The following is a 21,728-nucleotide window of genomic DNA, read 5'->3' on the forward strand; positions in this document are numbered from 1 at the left end:
TGCTTATGCTGACTACCACTTTAAAGACAATGTACTGTTGATGGTAGTAAAACAAAAAACACACAACAACGACTAAGTAAAACACACAACAACGACTAAGTAAATGCCTCTGAAAGCTTTGTCAGAACGGAATTCCTATTGATCCCTGAACACAATTCCACTTCCCTTCCCGATGCTAAGGAATTCTTCCCACCAAAATAAAGTGCCAGGGAGCCTACCAGGGAATCTGTGAGAGGGATGTACCATAAGAAGGCGAGGGAGGGAGGGGACTGCGGAGGGAGGGAGGAGACTGCGGATGAGAGAGAGGCAGGGAGGAGGGCAGAGAGGAAATCCTCTCTCATGATGCCCCTGCTTTTCTTCCCGTGCCCCCTGCACAAGTTAGCATTCCCACCCTGGGGCGGCACAGAGCTCCAGCACTACTCCACTCTACTCTACAGAGATCCTACTCCACTCTACAGAAATCCTATTCTTCTCTGATCTACCCAGCTCCTGTTGATTATATCTGACGGTGTGTCTGCAAGAGGTACGGCTCAGGATCACTGGTCTCCACCAACCTCTGTCCTCCGAACCAGCCCATCTCCAATCATCCCACCAGGTCATCACTCCTCTACGGCCCGGTCCCATCTCCAATCATCCCACCAGGTCATCACTCCTCTACGGCCCGGTCCCATCTCCAATCATCCCACCAGGTCACCACACCTCTACGGCCCGGTCCCATCTCCAATCACCCCACCAGGTCATCACTCCTCTACGGCCCGGTCCCATCTCCAATCATCACACCAGGTCACCACACCTCTACGGCCCGGTCCCATCTCCAATCATCCCAGCAGGTCATCACTCCTCTACGGCCCGGTCCCATCTCCAATCATCCCACCAGGTCACCACACCTCTACGGCCCGGTCCCATCTCCAATCATCCCACCAGGTCATCACTCCTCTACGACCCGGTCCCATCTCCAATCATCCCACCAGGTCACCACACCTCTACGGCCCGGTCCAATCCACCCTCCACCGTTCCATCAGTCTCTGAGGTGAAGACCCTTATGGGAAGCAGCTAGGACCCTCTTCCTCAGTACTGACAGCCATCACCATCTGTAGCACGAAAAGGTAATTTACCACCACATCACCCTCGATGGGATACATAAACATAGGAAGGACACTTCAAAGTAGAACAGGAAACTTGTGGAAATGGACCAGAGTCTTCATTTGTCCCTTTTCATAGGTGCACTCAAGGCTAACAGGACTCACACAGCTGTCACTAAGTGAGTGTGTGTGAGGGTTTTATAGAGGTATTCTATTAACATCTGTCTCTTGTATTCATACTATATAGTTGCTGGGCCACTAAAGCATCATACCCAGTGTCTCTGTCTTTTACTAGTTGAGACAGAGCATTGACAGGGCGCTGGTCCATAGCAGTGAGGTATCTGTCACAGAGAAGAGTGTAGGGACGATTTATAGGGGTCCTGGTGTGTGTTAGTCTCACTCTCTCTCAACACTGACTCATCCAGCCAGCCAGCAGCTCCAGAGACAAATATATTTTAACAAACGACTCCACTGTTCCGCTGTCTAAGATGACACGGGTCTCTTAGAGCAGTAAATGTCCTTATATTAAGTGTTTCTTTCATGAAGGTTATTCATACAGCTACAACACCATTTTAAATCTACAATAATTTACATGACCTCAGATTGGATGGCTTGACATAAGATTGCTTACATGAAATATCAAAAACAGGATCATTAACAAATACAAGACTTTCACCAATTCGGCATTAAATGACATGACAGATGTGTACCCTTTTCATCTCTTTGTTCACCTATAGATGCATTGTCTCATGACCATGGCTGGATGTAGCCTTTTGGGGGCCATAATTGAGATTTGGTTGTAACTGCAGGAAACATCAAGACACACCTGGTCTCTGTTTTGCATGCTACTGATTATCACCTCACTCTCTACCTCATGAAAAGATGAAATCCAATTTGATAATCCTAAGAACCACAGTAAATATAAATGTACTTCCCAAAGGCAAAGCATATAGCAACTTAACTTTAGTATCAAACTAGAATCATGTACAATACCTGCAATGAACATTTACTTTTATAACAAAACTTTAATGCAGGTACTATAATTGATGATCAAACATCAATAGTCTTCCCCTCCGGCAACAGGCTGGTGTCTGGGCTGAGCGACCCAGTGTAACACAGTTAAAACAATAGCTCATAACAGGGCTGTGGGTCTGTGTACAGTTAGTGGCAGACGAAAAGGCAGCCCTCCATGTAAGGTAGCAGATGATCTGGCTAGCTGTGTGGCGTCTGGTGGGGTGAGACGGTGACTGATACATGGCTCGCCAGTCCTCAGGGCTTGCTGGTGGCTCGCTGCTCTATATATAAGTAGCAGTCGTGTGGCAGGTGACTAACCCACTCTGTGATTTAGGAAGTATTTCTCCCTCCGTCTCCCGCTGCCTCCCCCCAACTCACCCAGGGGGTCTGTACCCACCCCACCCCTGCCCCTCCATGGCTAAACTAAGTCAGTTAATAGTCAATGTGTTTAGAGAGGAGGGCCATTCAGACCTCAAACTGTTGATGTCTCATATACACATATACAGTTTATTAGGTACACCCATCTAGTACCGGTTCCAGAACAGCCTGAATTCTTCAGGCCATGGAAACATTGCTCAATTGGTATCAAGGGACCTAAAGTGTGCAAGGAAAATACTCCCCACACCATTACACCACTGCCACCAGCCTGTACCGTTGAAACTAGACAGAATGGATCCATGGACTCCTGCTGCTTACGCCAAATTCTGACTCTGCCATCAGCATGACGCAACAGGAACCAGGAGATTTTTTCCACTCCTTAATTGTCCAGTGTTGGTGATCACATGCCCACTGGAGGCACTTGTTCTTGTTTTTAGCTGATAGGAGTGGAACCCAGTCTGGCTGCAATAGCCCATCCATGACAAGGACCGGCGAGTTGTGCATTCTGACATGTCATTCTGCACACCACTGTTGTACTGCGCCGTTACTTGCCTGTTTGTGGTCCACCTGTTAGCTTGCACAATTCTTGTCATTCTCCTTCGACCTCTCATCAACGAGCTGTTTTCGCCAACAGGACCGCCACTGACTGGATGTTTTTTGTTTATCGCACCGTTCTCTGTAAACTCTAGACACTGTCGTTTCTGAGATACTGGAACCGGCGCGCGTGGCACCAACCATCATACCACGCTCCAAGTCACTTAGGTCACTTGTTTTACCCATTTTAATGTTCATTTCAACAGTAACTGCATCAATACCTGTCTGCCTGCTTTATATAGCAAGATTTTCATGAACGGGGTGTACCTAATGAATTGTATATATACTTTACTATTCCCCTCTTTCTCTCTCTTCAATCTTTCTTCCTCTCATGTTTCAGGCCGCCTACTAAAAAACTGTTGGGTGTTTTTGTCAGATAAAAGGCCCACCTGGCATCCATGTTAAAACCAAAACAACGATTGAGCACCTGCCTTATGTCAGGGTGGGGGTCGCATCCTTACCCAACCTCTTTGTTCTCCAATGGTACAACAAGCAGTGTGCTGGGACTTCATAGAGAGAGGTGGGAGGAGGAGGACTTTATGTTTTCTTAATATGTCTCTGAAGTTGTGCCACTTTTACTAAGCTGTCACTGCACAGTATATGCATTCGGGACTGTTATTGATGAGGATATTTTGTTCTCCCCCACAATGAAATCGGGGCGGGGACTGTGGATTTGTCTCCGTCTGTTAGTCAGTTAGTATGTTCGTTTGTACGTTAGTCACACACGATATCTCAGACAGCACTGGCCCGATTTTGACGAAACTTGGGTGAATGATGCGTCTTGCCACAGAGATCTGGAATTAAAAACTTTCATAGATTGGCCAGATGGTGGTGCTATAACAATAGATTGAACATGTTAACTTTGAAAGGTCACGCGCCTCACCCCATTTGACCTAAAATCATGAAATGCAGTGCATAGGTCCCTCTCCTCACAAGGAACAGATTTGCCTCAGTGACCCATAAGGTCGGCCATGATGGATTTTCCAACATTTTAATTTTGCGACAAACACTTAACGCTACTCTCCTGTGTCGTGTCTTTACTATGGATTAAATGATATATGACATTTATCAAATCAATTCTCTGTAATTAATATTACCCAATTAAACTAATCATGTAAATGTAATTAACTAGGAAGTCGGGGCACCACGGATTTTTTTTATAGAGTTCAACTGGCTAACAAGTTGAATCAGCAATACTAAATTTGGTTTAATTATTTATTTACTAAATACCTAAATAATCACTCAGAATTACATATAGACAGGATGGATCATACATTGATTACTAATTATGTCATAGAAGAAAACGTCCCTAGCGAATGAAACGATATGACGGCTGGTTAGACAATGAAAGGGGGTTGGGTTTGAATGAAAGAGCGGGAAGACTGAGGAACAAAAGGATTGGGTCTCTATCGGACCTATGCTATCGTAAATACAGAATCTTGTGCATTATAAATAACCGCCCATTCGGAAAAGGAAAATGCAAGAAATATATTTACTCTGAGCTGCGCTTCGATAGATTGGTCGAAGATGGAAGGCTGGGTTGCCCAGCAGAGATCTCCCTTGTCCTTTGAAGAATATTTCTGGGCGGATACGTTGTCGTCTGTTGTCATGTGGTAGAATGGATACGTTGTAGTACCCTATCATTCTGAAGAGATTGTCCGTCCTTTCCTAGGCCACGCATGTTTACAGCTGCTGATAACTCGAAGTCTAGGATGTATCACTTCTTTAGTGAATAAGAGTTCAAAGTTCATACCAAGTTGCCATAATCAGCTCATGCTATATTCTGGCTGGTGTAGTCGAAATTCATCCTTCCAGCGTGGCGATCATCACCTCCATGTTGAAATTAGCCCTTTTAAATGAATGGACACCCACCAGTCCTCATGTCGTCGGGAACATAAATTAATTTTGTTAGGTTGCAGTCGATATTAGCCCTTTTAAACGTATGGACATCCTCACGTCATCGGGAACACAAGGTTGACTGTGCTTTTGTGGTGGGTTCAGAGGAAGGCGTGTTTCATATTTCTCAACCAATGTCTGTTCACTTGGGCGTGGCCACAGAGTGATCATAGTGATAGTGATCATAGTTTACATAATGAAAACAATTCTCTCATTTAGAAGAAAATTACATTTAATCTTTTCACAAATGGTTTCATATTTAAACATTTAAATTGCACAACAATTCCATGTGAATCCGATAACTAGAATGTCTAGACTTTCCAAGATACATTTTATGTCGTCCTATCATCAGATATAATGTCCTAGACAACAACTGATCTGACATCATATTCTACCATGTATCAACGGACACTTTCAAATGGTTGGATTACAGAAAGATTGTTCTTTACCCCAACCTTTTGATGTTACCATACTCTCTATGTTAACAAAGGGCTTTCCAAAAGTCCATTCTGTAGAGTGGAGAGAAAAAGGGGAAAAGGTATTTAGGGGGGGATCATAAACCTCTTCCAACAAGGCAACTTTATGTCACCGGGCACCAAAAGACCGATCTGTAGAGTGGAGAGAAAAAGGGGAAAAGGTATTTAGGGGGGGATCATAACCTCTTCCAACAAGGCAACTTTATGACACCGGGCACCAAAAGACCGATCTGTAGAGTGTAGAGAAAAAGGGGAAAAGGTATTTAGGGGGGATCATAAACCTCTTCCAACAAGGCAACTTTATGACACCGGGCACCAAAAGACCGATCTGTAGAGTGGAGAGAAAAAGGGGAAAAGGTATTTAGGGGGGGATCATAAACCTCTTCCAACAAGGCAACTTTATGTCACCGGGCACCAAAAGACCGATCTGTAGAGTGGAGAGAAAAAGGGGAAAAGGTATTTAGGGGGGGATCATAACCTCTTCCAACAAGGCAACTTTATGACACCGGGCACCAAAAGACCGATCTGTAGAGTGGAGAGAAAAAGGGGAAAAGGTATTTAGGGGGGATCATAAACCTCTTCCAACAAGGCAACTTTATGACACCGGGCATCAAAAGACCGATCTGCACAAAACTTGATGTGGCATCTATGGACAAAGTTCTCTCAATGCAATATTTTCTAGACGAGTACCTAAAACAACATGGCCGCTATTGACCAATAAACACTCACATGGGTGTGGTCTGTCACATAAATGCATAAATATCAGTCAAGGATATTCGTATTGTAACTAAATTTGGCACACATGTTGCAAACACTGTCAAGACTCAACATATGGAAGAACATTCATATTAACCTCACGGTTAATAACAGGCACATGTTTATATCTCTTGATCTGCTTGACTCAGAGTGATGAAATTTGGCACACATGCTCAGGGATATAAGTCTAGCTCAGACACCACTGGCCTGATTTTGACAAAACATGGGTGAATGATTTGTCTTGCCATAGAGATCCGGCATTGACTAAATTATACTGATTGGTCAAACGAGGGCGCTATAGTAATCAACTGTATGTACATTTGTCACACACAATCTCAGACACCAATGGCACAATTTTTACGAATCTTGAGTGAATGATGCGTCTTGCCATGGAGATAATTGACAAAATTATACTTATTGGCCCAAGTAGGGCGCTGCATCATTCATGGGGGATGACATGTTTACTGTTGCCTTGTTATAATGTGCATTTGGCAAAGGCTTGTATGAATTCATTTAAAATGCAAACTATGCCATACAGTGGCATGGTACAGTATGTTTTGTTTCTACAGTTGTTGAGACAGTCCTTAAAAATCCAGGTCAAGGACTACATAAAAATCAATATTTAGTTCAGTAATTTTACCAGATTTGTCCATGTCTGCCACCTTAAAGAGTGGTAACATAGACACAGGACATTGCATTCCTCTATTTCCCAACCAGACATGGTGTATACCACCTGACAAAACAAACCCGTTTAGCCAATAATACGAAGTTTATGCATTAGGCATATCACTTCTTCACTACGACTTAAAAAGTTTCATCTAAACAGAGCATGGCCTGGAATCTCTGTGTAAATTGACTTATTACGTACTCTGATTGTCTGAAGTTTTTTAAGATGCTGTGGTAAAGTCGTAGTCATATACAGTACCAGTCAAAAGTTTGGACACACCTACTCATTCAAGTGTTTTTCTTTATTTGTACTATTTTCTACATTGTCTGACTCTTTGGCCTGAATGCCAAGCATCCCATCTGGAGGAAATCAGGTACAAGAACTAGACAAGTCGGGACAAGTCTCTTAATGTCCTTGAGTGGCCCAGCCAGAGCCCAGACTTGAACCAATTCAAACATCTCTGGAGAGACCTGAAAATAGCTGTGTGGCGACGCTCCCCATCCAACCGGACAGAGCTTGAGAGGATCTGCAGAGAAGAATGTGAGTGGCTTTTGGCAAACTCCAAGCGGGCTGTCATGTGCCTTTTACTGAGGATTGGCTTTCGTCTGGCCACTCTACCATATAGGCCTGATTGGTGGAGTGCTGCAGAGATGGTTATCCTTCTTCACTGAAGAACTCTGGAGCTTTGTCAGAGTTACCATTGGGTTCTTGGTCAACTCTCTGACCAAGGCCCTTCTCCCCGATTGCTCCGGTTTTCGCTTTGTCAGTATGGGGTATTGTGTGTAGAATGATGAGAAATATTTGTTTTATGTATATATACATTTTAGAATTATGCTGTAATGTAACAAATTGTCGAAAAAGTGAAGGGGTCTGAATACTTCCATAATGCACTGTATATAATGTGTATATATACAGTGCCTTCAGAAAGTATTCATACCCCTTGAATTATTCCTCACTTTGTTCTGTTACAGCCTGAATTCAAAATGGTTTAAATAGATTTTTCTCTCTCAACCATCTACACACAATATGCCATAATTACAAAGTAAAAACATGTTTTTAGACATTTTTGCAAATTTCATGAAAATTAAATACAGAAATATCTCATTAACATCAGTTACATCTCATTTACTCCCCTGAGTCCATGCATGTTATAATAACCTTTGACAGCGATTACAGCTGTGAGTCTTTCTGGTTAAGTCTTGAAGAGCTTTGCACACCTGGGTTGTATAATGTTTGCACATTATTATTTTCTAAATTCTTGCCATAGATTTTCAAACTGATTTAAGTCGAAACTATAACTAGGCCATTCAATGTTGCCTTAATAAGCCTCTCTAGTACATATTTGTTCTTGTGTTTTAGGTTATTGTCCTACTGAAAGGTGAATTCATCTCCCAGTGTCTGGTGGAAAGCAGACTGAATCATGTTTTCCTCTAGGATTTTGCCTGTGCTTAGCTCCATTCCATTTATTTTTTTTATCCTGAAAAACTCCCCAGTCCTTAATGATTACAAGCATACCCATAACATGAGTCAGCCACCACTATGCTTGAAAATATGGAGAGTGGTTCTCAGTAATGTGTTTTATTGGATTTTCCCCAAACATAACATTTTCCATTCATTTTTTTATGTGCAGGCATCCTTATTTTCACTCTGTCAATTAGGTTAGTATTGTGGAGTAACTACAATGTTGTTGATCCAACTTCAGTTTTCTCCTATCACAGGCATTACATTCTGCAACTGTTTCAAAGTCACAATTGGCCTCATGATGAAATCCCTGAGAGGATTCCTTCCTCTCTGGCAACTGAGTTAGGAAGGACGCCTGTATCGTTGTAATGACTGGGTGTATTGATACACCATCCAATGTGTAATTAATAACTTCACCATGCTCAAAAGGATATTCAATGTCTGTTCATTTTTTTTACCCATCTATCAATAGATGCCCTTCTTTGCGAAAGTTTGGAAACCTCCCTGGTCTTTGTGATTGAATCTGTGTTTGAAATTCACTGCTCGACTGAGGGACCTTTCAAATAATTGTGGGGTACAGAGATGAGGTTGTCTTTCAAAGAGAATGTTAAACATAATTTTTGCACACAGAGTGAGTCCATGCAACTTATTATGTGACCTTTCCTGCAGTCAAATGAACAAATCGTCCTCTAGTGGCATCATGGGTGGAATACTATTCTTAAAAAAAATAAAAATAATCATAATTAATCAACATTATAATTTTTTTACTGTGGAAATCCGGTGTTTCTATTTCAAACAGTTTTGTTATATTTCAGTGTTCTGCGATGTGTAGGAAGTGTAATATTGGGACGCAAACTCAAAATGTAATACATTCCAACTCTATATCTGACATGGTACAGGTGTCTTCTTTTTCTTAAGCCCATAACCATGTGTGTGAGGTGTATACTTTTGTTTCAAAGTAGATTTGTTTAAGACTACCAATAAACACTTTGTGATTTAGCCCACAGCAGTAAAAAGGTTAAGATAACTTTTACTCCTAAATTTATTTAGGCTTGTCGTTACAAAGGGGTTGAATACTTCTTTACTCAAAACATTTCAGCTTTTCATTTTATATTAAATAGTAAAATATTCTAAAAACATTATTTCACTTTGACATGATGGGGTATTGTGTGTAGGCCAGTGACACAGTTTGTCTTACTCAGGCTGTAACACAACAATATGTGGAAAAAGTCAAGGGGTGTGAATACTATCTGAAGGCATAGTATTTTATATATTGTTGTATTCTATGGGGACAGAGAGGGTGTGCGTCACTGATCAGACCAGGCCCCCAGTGTCCCCTCTGGAGCGTGGAGCTCTGCTGGTTGGCTACTGGTCTACCCTAGAAAGTCTATGTAAATTACGATGAACAGAACAGCCCCCAAAAATTGTAATATTCATGACTGTTTTGGCCTTTAAAATGTGTTTATTATGATCAAGCACAATCCCCACAGTGAATTATTTTAAAGATCACTATGAATCCATTCTGACTACTACATTTATGCTCACAACCTGGATTCGGTCTTATGTAGCAAAACTTGAAATGGTGTTTTTTACATTGGATAAAAGTAAAGACTCAGAGCTACAAAATGGTATATCATACAATGCATTTTTGAGGAACAATGGGAAAGTAATTCTGCTTTGATAGTTGATCAACTTGTAAACTCACTTTTGAGAAAATGGCCTTTGAATATTTTGGTATCTAGTGAAGAGCTCTTCTTTGTCTACACCCATTCAAGCTTTAGCCCTGCCCATCTCGTTTCGCTCTCGGAGTGTACACTTGTCGTCACACAGGACCACGTGCTGACCACAGACCAATCACGACCGGTGGACTGGGTTGACTATCTCAGGCAGGATGAAAACGTTTACATCGACCTTTGCTAGTTACGGCCACTTTCACCATGATCTTCAGCACATTTTTTGGTGCCATTCAGCAATATGGCGTGCTTCAAATTCAAATGCGTGTGGCTTCATGCGCCATCAGGAGTTTTCCCTAGGAATATGTCGATGACGCCAGTGCCATCACTATCTACTGGTTTTAATATCTACGGATCAGACTAGTGATGAGAGCAGTAAAGGGACAATGTGTAAATCAACACTGCCCCTGTTGTTCCTGTCTGGTGGATGCATGGAGAGGAAGGAGAAATGGTGGATGGGATTATGGTGAGGGGTTTGTGATGGGAAGGGGTTGGAAAGAATAGAGGATAGAGGGGTTGACGTTCTACACCTGCTTCTACACCTGCATTGCTTGCTGTTTGGGGTTTTAGGCTGGGTTTCTGTACAGCACTTTGATATATCAGCTGATGTAAGAAGGGCTATATAAATACATTTGATTTGATTTGATGATGTTTTGGAGCAAGACTGATTTCTCTCAGTCTTTTCAGTGTGAGGCAATCTTTTTATATGGAAACTCAGGATAGTTCTACATAGATATGTAGTCTCATACAGGTCAGTATGGTAGATTGTCCAGTTATGATACTACTCTTGTGGGAGCTCCTTGTAGATAGTTCATCCTTTATCCAGTCTTCAATGCTCTGAGGTTGTGGGTTTGGTTTTTCAAATTAGTCATCACTTGTTAAATGGCACTGGTTAAGGCAGACAAAAGTCCAACAGTCAGTGTTTTACAAGACAGCTATAGGTTGTAGAGATCAGTCCCATGAATGGAATGGTTGATCTCCAGCTGGAAAATCACTAACTTCCCTCTAACGCAATGCTTTGAGGCCAGGCAGAGAAAAGGAGAGGAGGGTAGAGGCATCGGACAGGATTTATTGCTGTTGTGTTGCTTCCTTCCCTGGCTTGCTTTGAAAGAAAACACTGTATTCATTCTGGTGGCTTTTTCAGCCCTGCTGCTGCTGCTGCTGGGTCTGTACCTGCCCTTAATTAGGACATCAGTTACCACCACACATTATTGATGCAGTCTGCTAGCTATGTCATCTCTATGGACTATACCCTGGTTGCTCTCCAGCCCAGGTCCAGTCAATGTCCATGTATGTAAAGACTACTGTAAATACTACTACACTGAACCACAGGTGGTCCATATCACTCGGTGTGTCCTTCTTGTTATTTGCTGATGTTCTGGGTTCCTGATCCATTCTCTATCTATAGGCTACTCCACTAAAGGCCCCTATGGTATGAGTTCAGGCATCACACCCACTTTTCCAAACCTCTCTAGCCCTGTGTTTACAGTATGTTCACTAAATGTAGTCCAACCTCACTTAATGCAAAGTGTGTAGGCCTACTGTCCATCCTCAAACACCATCTCTAAACATACAATATACTCTCACTCTCTTTTTGTTAACAATAACTATCTCTATAGACTACAATACAGACCCCAGACTCTTTCTATGCCAATGCAGCCTATGCTTTCATTTGCCCATCCTCTCTCAAATCAAATCTAAGTTTATTGGTCACTTACACAGATTTGCAGGTGTTATGGCAGGTGCAGTGAACACTGATCTTACTAGCTCCAACAGTACAGTAGAATGTCAGGAAATACAATACAAATACACCAATAACCAAAAATAGAATCAAGACAAAATCCCAGTTACAGTTACTAAACAACAGTATATAAAACAGAATATGAGGTGACCAGAGTTCAATGACTCTATATACTGTACATGGGGCATTAGTCTCAAGGTGCAGGGCTGAGTACCGGGCAGGTAGCCGGCCAGTGATGGCTGTTCAACAGTCTGATGGCCTTGTGATAGAAGCGGTTTCTCAGTCTCTCAGTCCCAGCTCTGTACTGTCTCTATCTGCTAGATGGTAACAGAGGGAACAGACTGTGGCTTGGGTGGCTGAGGTTCTTAATGATCTTCTTGGCCTTCCTTTGACATTGAGTGCTGTAAATGTTCTGGAAGGCAGGCAGTGCGCCCCCTGGAGAGCCATGCTGTTCAAGTCGGTGCAGTTGCTGTACCAGGCGGTGATACAGCCCGACAGAATGCTCTCAATGTGACATCTGGTGAAGTTCGTGAGAGTCTTAGGGGCATGCTGAATTTCTTTGGCCGCTTGAAGTTGAAGAGGCGCTGTTGTGCCTTCCTCATCCTGGTGTGTGTGTGTTGTGGGACCATTTCAGGTCCTCAGTGATATGCACGCCAAGGAACTTGAAGCTTTTGACCCTGTACACTGCAGCCTTGTTGATGTGGATCGGGGCATGCTCCCTCTTCAGTCTCCTGTATGTAGTCCACGATCAGCTCCTTTGTTTTTTTTATGTTGAGGGAGAGGTTATTTTCCTGGCACTACTCCACCAGGGCTCTAAACCTCGTCGTTGTTGGTAATCAGGCCTACCACTGTCATGTCGTCTGCAAACTTGATGATTGAGTTGGAGATGTGCATGGCCACACAGTCATGGGTGAACAGGGAGTACATATGAGGGGACTGGGCTCACAGCCCTGTGGGGACCCATTTTGTGGATCAGTGTGGCAGAGGTGTTGACCTTCACCACCTGGGGGGGGCGGCCTGTCAGGAAGTTCAGGACACAGTTTTACAGGGCCGGGTTCAGACCTAGGGCCCCGAGCTTAATGATGAGCTTGGAGGGTACTATGGTGTTTAAGGTTGAGCTGGAGTCTATGAACAGCATTCTTACATGCACTACAAGGCCAAACGTATATGGAAACCCCTTCAAATTTGTGGATTTGGCTATTTCAGCTACATCCGTTGCTGACAGACATATAACATCGAGCACACAGCCATGCAATCTCCATAGACAAACATTGTCAGTCAAATGGTCCGTACTGAAGAGCTCAGTGACTTTTAACGTAGCACTGTCATAGGATGCCACCTTTCGAACAAGTCAGTTCGTCAAATTTCTGCCCTGCTAGTGCTGCCCCTGTAAGTGCTGTTATTGTGAAGTGGAAATGTCTAGGAAATGTTCACAGCTCGGCCGCGAAGTGGTAGGCCACACAAGATCACAGAACGGGACCTGTGAGTGCTAAAGCGTGTAGCTCGTAAAAGTTGTGTCTTCGGTTGCAACACTCACTACCAAATTCCAAATTGCCTCTGAAAGCAACAGCAGCACAATAACTGTTTGTCAGGAGCTTAATGAAATCGGTTTCCATGTCTGAACAGCCACACACAAGCTTAAGATCACCATGACCAAATGCCAAGTGTCGGTTGGGGTAGTGTAAAGCTTGCTGCCATTGGACTCTGGAGCAGTGGAAGCACATTCTCTGGAGTGATGAATCACGCTTCACCATCTGGCAGTCCGACAGACAAAGCTGGGTTTGGTGGATGCCAGGAGAATGCTACCTGCCCGAATGCATAGTGCAAAATGTACAGTTTGGTGGAGGAAGAATAATGGTCTGGGGCTGTTTTTCATGGTTCGGGCTAGGCCCCTTAGTTCCAGTGAAGGGAAAGCTTAATGCTACAGCATATAATTACATTTGAGATTATTCTGTGCTTCCAACTTTGTGGCAACAGTTTGGGGAAGGACCTTTCCTGTTTCAGCATGACAATTCCCCTGTGCACAAATCGAGGTCCATACAGAAATGGTTTGCTGAGATCAAGTGTGGAAACTTGACTGGCCTGCACAGAGGCCTGACCTCAACCCCATTGAACACCTTTGGGATGAATTGGAACGCCGACTGCGAGCCAGGCCTAATCGCCCAACATCAGTGCCCAACCTCACTAATGCGCTTGTAGCTGAATGGAAGCCCCCGCAGCAATATGCCAACATCTAGTGGAAAACCTTCATAAAAGAGTGGCTGTTCTAGCAGCAAAGGGGGGACCAACACCATATTAATGCCCATGATTTTGGAATGAGATGTTGAGATGTTTGGCCATGTAGTGTAGGTATTCCTCTTTTCCAGATGAGATAGGGCAGTGTGCAGTGGGATGGTGACTGTGTCATCCGTGGATCTATTGGGGCTGTATGCAAATTACAGTTGGTCTAGGATATTGGGTAAGGTGGAGGTGATATGATCCTTAACTAGCCTTTCAAAGCACTTCATGATGACAGAAGCAAGTGCTACGAGGCGATCGTGGTGACAGCAGACTGGGGTAGGGAGAGATTGAATATGTCCGTAAACACTCCAGCCAGCGGGTCTGCGCGTGCTCTGAGGATGCAGTCCGGGCCGGCAGCCTTACGAGGGTTAAAGTGTTCTACTCACATTGGCTACAGAGATTGGGGCTGATTTTCCCTTTATAATCCATGATTATCTGTTGTCCCTGCCACATCTGTCTCGTGTCTGAGCCATTGAACTGCGACTCCATTTTGTCCCCGTAACGTCTCTTTTCCTCTGATTGACTTACGGAGGTCATAGCTGGTCTGTTTGTACTAGTCCATGTTCCCAGTCACCTTACTGTGGTTAAATGAGGTGGCAGTCCTGTAGCATGGATTCCAATCAGGCCAACGTTGAGTAGTTCTTACCACGGGTGCTTCCTTCTGTAACGTCCCTATGTTCTGATCAATGTCAGAGACATATCAGAGTGGTATTCTATGCCCAGTGTGTGCCGTGTTAGATACCTCATTGCCAAATACCCCATTACTCAGAGACAGATATTATAAACCAATATGACAGCTATGACGGTGGTCAGTGGGTACAGTGTATTATTACTGGGCACCCAGGAATGGAATAGAACAATCTCAAATGTGACGGCAAAGATGGGCAGCTACTGTACCAAGTGGTTACGTGTACAAATTACTGGACGTTTTCTGTTGAAGTAATGACACATACGCAAGACTGTTTGCTATTTAACATATTTTTCCAGGGGCAAAAAGGGCAACCCTCCCCTTTGTATTTGAACCAAAGATTTTCGCTTTTAGCCAACCACTTTTTGTTAAGAACTCCTCGTCACCTCCACCCTTCCTCATTTTCCTTTATTTTTCATTCATATCAAATTAGGCCTCTTCCCAACAAGGAGCTCTTAAATTCCATGCTCTATAATTGCTTGCAAAGTGATTTCATTAATTAAGTTCAGAGATAAGTCATTGTTAGACCATATTACATGGATTTTTATAGTGCCATGGGGTCCTTTAAAAAAAATCACAGCCAGAACCTTTCTAGCCTTTCTACATCCAACTGTCATCAAAGCTTTGGGTAGTGATCAGATAATGTGTTTACAGCGAGCCACAAAGAAATGAGGAAGAGCTAGCCTCGACTAGAGGAAGGGAGTGAGAGCCTGGCCTTCACAATGGCAGGAGGTAGGAGTTAAAACAGTCATTTTCCTACCAGACTGGTCTGACAAAAGGGTTTCCTCACCTGTTTACAACACAACCTATTGGCTGTGTAGCCTGGCTGGCCAACATTGCAATATTAGTATCAATATGAGGCCAGACGTTTACATACAGTAGTGTTGTGTTTAGTTAGTCAACACAAGTAATGGTGCGATCAGATGAACTTTACTCAAAGTGGTGAGGTCATCTTTTGTTAAAGTTTGTCATTTTGTGTCTTGAGCTTTCTAGTAAGTCTGTTGTTTTCACCTCATATATTGTTTCCCTGTAGGCTATATTTCATTGTGCTGTCCCACAGTGAATCACACATGCTGTTCTAGTTTACTGTTAACTTTCTGATTGCTTTAGTCCTGCACCCTTAAGTCACTCTTGATATTTCTGACTGTTTATTTCTCAGACTTCAAATCAAATCTAATTGTATTTGTCACATGCGCCGAATGCAACAGGTGTAGTAGACCTTACCGTGAAATGCTTACTTACGAGTCCTTAACCAATAATGCAGTGTTTTAAAAAAGTTAACTAAAGGAAAAGTAATAACACTATAAAAATAACAATAATGAGGATATTTGCAAGGGGTACCGGCACAGAGTCAATGTGCGGTGTAGGGGTTAGCAGTGGTGGAAAAACGATCTAATTGTCATACTTGAGTACAAGTAAAGATACCATAAAATTACTCAAGTAAAAGTGAAAGTCACCCAGTAAAATACTACTTGAGTGAAAGTCTAAAAGTATTTGGTTTTAAATGTACTTAATTATCAAAGTAAATGTAATCGCTAAAATATACTTAAGTATCAAAAGTAAAAGTATGTATAATTTAAAATTCCTTATATTAAGCAAACCAGACAGCACCATTTTCTTGTTTTTTATTTACTTACGGATAGCCAGGGGCACACTCCAACACTGAGACATCATTTACAAACAAAGCATTTGTGTATAGTGAGTCCACCAGATCAGAGGCAGTAAGGATGACCAGGGATGTTCTCTTGATAAATGTGTGAATTGGACCATTTCCCTGTCCTGCTAAGCATTCCAAATGTAGCGAGTACTTTTGAGTGGCAGGACAAATGTAAGGAGTAAAAAGTACATTATTTTATTTAGGAATGTAGTGAAGTAAAATAAAAAGTTGTCAAAACTGTAAATAGTAAAGAAAATTACAGATACCCCCCAAAAACTACTTAAGTACTACTTTAAAGTATTTTTACTTAAGTACTTTACACCACTGCTGGTTAGTCAAGGATATTGAGGTCGTATGTACATGTAGGTAGGGGTAAAGTGACTATGAATAGATAATAAACAGAGAGTAGCAGCAGCATGTGTGAAGAGTGTGAAGGAATTTTATTTTATTTAACCTTTATTTAACTAGGCAAGTCAGTTAAGAACAAATTCTTATTTACAATGATGGCCTACCAAAAGGCAAAAGGCCTCCTGCAGAAACGAGGACTGGGATTTTTTTAAATAAATGTATATATATGTGTATAAATATAGGACAAACTCACATCACGACAAGAATGTGTGGAATGTGAATGTACTGTATGTGTGTTTGTGTGTAGAGTCAATATGCTTGTGTGTGTGTTGGAGTGTCTATGTGTGGTTAGTCAGTGAGTGTACACTGAGCCTGTGCAAGAGAGTCAGTGCAAAAAATAAGAATAGATAAGAATAAAATAAGGGATTCAATGCAAATAGTCTGGGTATCCATTTGATTAACTGATCAGCAGACGTATGACTTGGGGGTAGAAGCTATTAAAGAGCCTTTTGGTCCCAGAGCCTTTTGCCATGCGGAAGCAGAGAGAACAGTCTATTCTTTGGGCCTTTCTCTGACACCGCCTGGTATAGAGGTCCTGGGTGGCAAGGAGCTGGGCCCCAGTGATGTACTGGGCCATACTCACTACCCTCTGTAGCATCTTGCGGTCAGATGCCAAGCAGTTGCTATACAAAGTGGTGATTCAACCAGTGCTCTTGATGGTGCAGCTCTAGATCTTTTTGAGGATTTGATGACCCATGCCAAATCTTTTCAGCTTCCTGAGGGTGAATAGGCATTGGCGTGCCCTCCTTACGACTGTGTTGGTGAGTTTGGACCATGATAGGTCCTTAGTGATGTCGACACCAAGGGACTTGAAGCTCTCAACCTTCTCCACTACAGCCCTGTCGATGTGAATGGGGGTGTGCTCTGCCCTCCCTTTCCTGGAGTCCAGGATCAGCTCTTTTGTCTTGCTCATGTTGAGGGAGAGGTTGTTGCCCTGGCACCACACTGTTAGGTCTCCGACCTCCTCCCTATAGGCTGTCTCATCGTGGCCACGCAGTCGTGGGTGAACAGGGAGTACAGGAGGTGACTAAGCATGCACCCCTGAGGGGCCCCCATGTTGAGGGTCAGCGTGGCTGAGGTGTTGTTTCCTACCCTCGTCAGGAAGTCCAGGATCCAGTTGCAGAGGGAGGTATTCAGTCACAGGGTCCTTAGTTGAGCAGTAGTCAATTAACAGCATTCTCATTTAGGTGTTCTTTTTGTCCAGGTGGGAAAGGGCCGTGTGGACTGCAATCGAGATTGCATCATCTGTGGATCTGTTGGGGCGCTATGCGAATTGGAGACTTGATCTTATTTGACAGTCTTTTTGTTGTTGTTCCCAGACAGAGTTGGCATGGTCGCTCAGAGGAGGATAAGAGGGGTGAGAGGTAGAAGTAGGAGCACGGGGGTACAGACCCATCACAGGAGCAGTAATTAGTCTGTCAGTCTGTCTGGATACTCACACACAGGCTGTCATGGTGGGAACGGAATCTTAGCTACGCTGAGAATCGGAACAGAGCAGAGGTTGCAGAGGGCTGAGCGGTCTCAGTCTATGTCTCCTTTCCTCAACTTCCTGTTCTTATTCTCAGAGGAACCAATCCCAAACAATATGATTTCTTAAACAAAGCCACTCAAAAGGGACCTCTCTTAAGGGTTGTAATTTGGCTAACTCTAGAGCTGTACTGTCAAACCTCTCATGGTCATATGTATTTATTTTATTTAACCTTTATTTAACTAGGCAAGTCAGTTAAGAACTTTTTACAATGACGTCCTACCCCAGCCAAACCTGGACGATGCATGTGTGTGTGTGTGTGTGTGTGTGCGCGCGTGTGTGCGTGCGTGTGTGTGCCTACTTTATTTTTGCCTGTTGAATAATTGTAGTAAAATTCAGATCAGTTCACTTGGTGCGTACTTCGATGATTGGGCGTTTGATGACACTCATAAAACGATCTGCTGAGATGCCTTATAGGGACAGTAGATACACGCAAAGTCTTACTCATACTGCGGTCAGGGGGCAACGGCACACACACACACACTGATACAAATCACAGGAGGAGTGGAACGGAGAGACGAGCGAGGGAACATCAAAGGCTTCAATTAACCGGTACAAACATGGTGACCAATGACCGATGCTGTGCTCTGGACAATATGGCGGAGATGTTGGAGATTGTAGGGTTAGGTCAGGGGCACAGAATTCCATTCCATTTCTAACATTCGGGGCCACTAGCTCCTAGCCTTGTCCTGCCCTATGGCCCCTCACCCTTTCTGTCTAGTTATAATGTGTCAGTGTCAGGAATAGTAACGCAAACATCCAACTACTATATATCATTTCTCAGAAACAACCTCACTATTTACTTTGAAATGCCCTTAAATATACAGTATGTTTGTGTGTGTCGTGGGAAAAGATTCCTTCTCAGGCATTTGTGTCGTGTCCAGTCTCCAGGCCAATCACAGGCTATTTATACATGCATACCATGCCACTCACACACACTAGTCATTTTATCTCATTTATTTTCTCTCCCTATTTTCTTTCTTCTTCACTCGCTATCTCTTCTTCGTTCTCTCCCTCCCTCCTCTTTCTCTCCCTTTACCCTCACCCTGCCCCTCTTTCTTTCTCTCTCCCTCTTCTCCTCTCTCAGGTGTGTGCCAGTGACCAGTGAGCAGTGGTGATGGGGGACTGGAGTCTCCTAGGGAACTTCCTGGAGGAGGTTCAGGAACATTCCACGTCAGTGGGGAAGGTGTGGCTCACCGTCCTCTTCATCTTCAGGATCCTGGTCCTGGGCACGGCCGCAGAATCCTCCTGGGGAGACGAGCAGAGTGACTTCCTGTGCGACACCCAGCAGCCCGGTTGTACCAACGTCTGTTATGACCAGGCGTTTCCTATTGCACACATCCGCTACTGGGTCCTACAGATCATCTTCGTATCCACGCCATCACTGATCTACATGGGCCACGCCATGCACATCGTGCGGAGGGATGAGAAACGAAGGAGGAGGGAGCAGGAGAAGAGGGAGGAGATGGAGGAGAGAGGAGAGGGGGGGTGCGTATCAGGGGAGAAGGCATACCTCCAGCAGAGGGATTGTGGGAAGGTGCTGGAGGCGTCAGGGCAGGTTCGCCTGCGGGGAGCGCTGTTATCTACATACATTCTGAGCATTCTGATCCGCACAGTGATGGAGGTGACCTTCATCGTGGTCCAATACATGATCTATGGAGTCTTCCTCAGGGCTCTATACCATTGCAAGGCCTGGCCCTGTCCCAACCCAGTCAACTGCTATATGTCCAGGCCCACAGAGAAGAACGTGTTCATCGTCTTCATGCTGGTGGTGTCTGGTGTCTCCCTGCTCCTCTCTGTGGTTGAGCTCTACCACCTGGCCTACAGGCGTATCAGGAAGTGCAAGCGTACCCACGCCGCCCTCAAGAACCGCACCCATAACGCTGTGGCCATTGCCGTTACCAGGGACCCCGACACCCCGCCCCATCACAACTCTCCGGGCTGCACCCCTCCCCCTGACTTCAGCCAGTGCCTGGCATCGTCGGATACGATGAACCCCATGAACCCCATGACCTCCATGCCTTCTCACCCCTTCAACAACAGGATGGCACACCAGCAGAACTCCGTCAACATGGCCACCGAGCGCCATCATTCCCATGACGACCTGGAAGGGGAGGGAGGATTCCTGAGAATGAGCTATACCCAGATGCCAGGGGAGATGCCCAACGGGTGCTCCGCGCCAACCCTGCTGCACGCCAGCTACCTGAAAGACAAACGCCGCTTCAGCAAGACCAGCGGTACCAGCAGCCGGGTCCGACCAGATGACTTGGCCGTGTAGAACTAGACAGACAGAGAACGAGAGAGGGGCTGAGAAAGAGAGGAGGGAGCAGACAGGACTTTCAGACACAGCAGGAGAGAGGCCCTGCCTAGAGGAGATGGGTCTATAGACCCAGAGACTGAACTGGAGCAGGTACTCTACCATTCAAAAGTTTTACAACACATACTAATTCAAGGGTTTCTCTTTATTTTTACTATTTTCTACATTATAGAATAATAGTGAAGCCTTCAAAACTATGAAATAACACATATGGAATCATGTAGTAACCAAAAAAGTGTTAAACAAATCCAAATATATTTTATATTTGAGATTATTCAAATAGCCACCATTTACCTTGATGACAGCTTTGCACACTCTTGGCATTCTCTCAACCAGCTTCACCTGGAATGCTTTTCCAACAATCTTGACGGAGTTCCCACATATGCTGAGCACTTGTTGGCTGCGTTTCCTTAACTCTGCCGTCCGACTCATCCCAAACCATTTCAATTTGGTTGAGGTCGGGGGATTGTGAAGGCCAGGTGATCTGATGCAGCACTCCATCACTCTCCTTCTTGGCAATTGGGTCATTGTTCTGTTGAAAAACAAATGATAGTCCCACTAAGCCCAAACCAGATGGGATGGCATATGCCTTGAGAATTCAAGTGTGCCTTTAGAATTCAAGTGTGCCTTGAATTCTAAATAAATCACAGACAGTGTGACCAGCAAAGCACCGCCACACTATAACACCTCCTCCATGCTTCACGGTGGGAAATACACATACGGAGATCATCCGTTCACCTATTCTGTGTCTCGCAAAGACACAGTGTTTGGAACCAAAAATCTCCAATTTGGATTCATGAACAAAGTACAGATTTCCACCCGTCTAATGTCAATTGCTCGTGTATCTTGGCCCAAGCAAGTCTCTTCTTCTTATCGGTGTCCTTTAGTAGTGGTTTCTTTGCAGCAATTTGACCATGAAGGCCTGATTCACAGTTGATGTTGAGATGTGTCTGTTACTTGAACTCTGTGAAGCATTTATTTGGGCTGCAATTTCTGAGACTGGTAACTCTAATGAACGTATCCTATCCAGCACAGCTAACTCTGGGTCTTCC

General features: G+C 43.9%; 1 protein-coding gene across 1 annotated transcript; it reads left to right on the forward strand.

Annotated features, from left to right (window-relative positions):
- Positions 1 to 397: 397 nt before the first annotated feature.
- On the forward strand, positions 398 to 20,854 carry LOC109871256 (gap junction alpha-5 protein-like). Its single transcript, XM_020462067.2, has 2 exons — positions 398 to 1,106; positions 19,447 to 20,854. The coding sequence occupies exon 2, from the start codon at positions 19,477 to 19,479 to the stop codon at positions 20,635 to 20,637; it is 1,161 nt and encodes a 386-aa protein (XP_020317656.1). The 5' UTR covers positions 398 to 1,106; positions 19,447 to 19,476; the 3' UTR covers positions 20,638 to 20,854.
- The last annotated feature ends 874 nt before the right edge of the window (positions 20,855 to 21,728 follow it).

This window comes from Oncorhynchus kisutch, linkage group LG26, assembly GCF_002021735.2.
Source record: "Oncorhynchus kisutch isolate 150728-3 linkage group LG26, Okis_V2, whole genome shotgun sequence".
Taxonomy (NCBI): Eukaryota; Metazoa; Chordata; class Actinopteri; order Salmoniformes; family Salmonidae; genus Oncorhynchus; species Oncorhynchus kisutch.

Bases quoted from the DNA above. Each gene is read 5' to 3' on its own strand.
- LOC109871256 (XM_020462067.2), top strand. From the start codon at position 19,477: ATGGGGGACTGGAGTCTCCTAGGGAACTTCCTGGAGGAGGTTCAGGAA.